This window comes from Caenorhabditis briggsae, assembly GCF_000004555.2.
Source record: "Caenorhabditis briggsae AF16 supercontig from assembly CB4, cb25.NA_410, whole genome shotgun sequence".
Taxonomy (NCBI): Eukaryota; Metazoa; Nematoda; class Chromadorea; order Rhabditida; family Rhabditidae; genus Caenorhabditis; species Caenorhabditis briggsae.
Genome location: NW_025543238.1, coordinates 1 through 2,018, shown reverse-complemented (window position 1 = coordinate 2,018; position 2,018 = coordinate 1). Strand labels below are relative to the sequence as shown.

The following is a 2,018-nucleotide window of genomic DNA, read 5'->3' as shown; positions in this document are numbered from 1 at the left end:
AGGAGCAGACTTCCAGCAATCATTCGATCATGAAGTCACTTACGAACGATCATCACCACTTCTTGAACCAGTTGAGGAACCAGTAATGGAACCGAAAGAACCGGAACTGACCCAGGAAGAGATTGACCACATTGCTTGGATCGAGAAGATTGCTGAACAGTCTTCATTCGAACAAATGACTGCACCACCGACACGTCCACCTGTACCAATCAAAATGGCAACAGTTGATGAACCAGTGGTTGTCACTGAAGCTCATGAGGATGAAGACAGATCCAGTGCCACGTCAGGAGCAGACTTCCAGCAATCATTCGATCATGAAGTCACTTACGAACGATCATCACCACTTCTTGAACCAGATGAGGTACCAGTAATGGAACCGAAAGAACCGGAACTGACCCAGGAAGAGATTGACCACATTGCTTGGATCGAGAAGATTGCTGAACAGTCTTCATTCGAACAAATGAATGCACCACCGACACGTCCACCTGTACCAATCAAAATGGCAACAGTTGATGAACCAGTGGTTGTCACTGAAGCTCATGAGGATGAAGACAGATCCAGTGTCACGTCAGGAGCAGACTTCCAGCAATCATTCGATCATGAAGTCACTTACGAACGATCATCACCACTTCTTGAACCAGTTGAGGAACCAGTAATGGAACCGAAAGAACCGGAACTGACCCAGGAAGAGATTGACCACATTGCTTGGATCCAGAAGATTGCTGAACAGTCTTCTTTCGAGCAAACGACTGCACCACCGACTCGTCCACCTGTACCAATCAGAATGGCAACAGTTGATGAACCAAACATCGTCACTGAAGCTCATGAGGATGAAGACAGATCCAGTGCCACGTCAGGAGCCGACTTCCAGCAATCATTCGATCATGAAGTCACTTACGAACGATCATCACCACTTCTTGAACCAGTTGAGATACCAGTAAAGGAACCGAAAGAACCGGAACTGACCCAGGAAGAGATTGACCACATTGCTTGGATCGAGAAGATTGCTGAACAGTCTTCATTCGAACAAATGACTGCACCACCGACTCGTCCACCTGTACCAATCAGAATGGCAACAGTTGATGAACCAAACATCGTCACTGAAGCTCATGAGGATGAACACAGATCCAGTGCCACGTCAGGAGCAGACTTCCAGCAATCATTCGATCATGAAGTCACTTACGAACGATCATCACCACTTCTTGAACCAGTTGAGGAACCAGTAATGGAACCGAAAGAACCGCAACTGCCCCAGGAAGAGATTGTCCACATTGCTTGGATCGAGAAGATTGCTGCACAGTCTTCATTCGAACAAATGACTGCACCACCGACACGTCCACCTGTACCAATCAGAATGGCAGCAGTTGAAGAACCAAACATCGTCACTGAAGCTCATGAGGATGAAGACAGATCCAGTGCCACGTCAGGAGCAGACTTCCAGCAATCATTCGATCATGAAGTCACTTACGAACGATCATCACCACTTCTTGAACCAGTTGAGGAACCAGTAATGGAACCGAAAGAACCGGAACTGACCCAGGAAGAGATTGACCACATTGCTTGGATCGAGAAGATTGATGAACAGTCTTCATTCGAGCAAATGACTGCACCACGGACACGTCCACCTGTACCAATCAAAATGACAACAGTTGATGAACCAGTGGTTGTCACTGAAGCTCATGAGGATGAAGACAGATCCAGTGCCACGTCAGGAGCAGACTTCCAGCAATCATTCGATCATGAAGTCACTTACGAACGATCATCACCACTTCTTGAACCAGTTGAGATACCAGTAATAGAACCGAAAGAACCGGAACTGACCCAGGAAGAGATTGACCACATTGCTTGGATCGAGAAGATTGCTGAACAGTCTTCATTCGAACAAATGACTGCACCACCGACTCGTCCACCTGTACCAATCAGAATGGCAACAGTTGATGAACCAAACATCGTCACTGAAGCTCATGAGAATGAAGACAGATCCAGTGCCACGTCAGGAGCAGACTTCCAGCAATCAG

At 47.0% G+C, this 2,018-nt stretch overlaps 1 protein-coding gene across 1 annotated transcript; it reads left to right on the top strand.

Moving 5' to 3' along the window:
* Positions 1 to 85: 85 nt before the first annotated feature.
* Positions 86 to 1,368, top strand: CBG25086 (the record flags this gene model as incomplete). The annotated part of the gene is given in 2 exon segments (XM_045240879.1): positions 86 to 1,342; positions 1,354 to 1,368. The coding sequence occupies 2 exon segments, from the start codon at positions 86 to 88 to the stop codon at positions 1,366 to 1,368; spliced, it is 1,272 nt and encodes a 423-aa protein (XP_045091444.1).
* Positions 1,369 to 2,018: the final 650 nt, after the last annotated feature.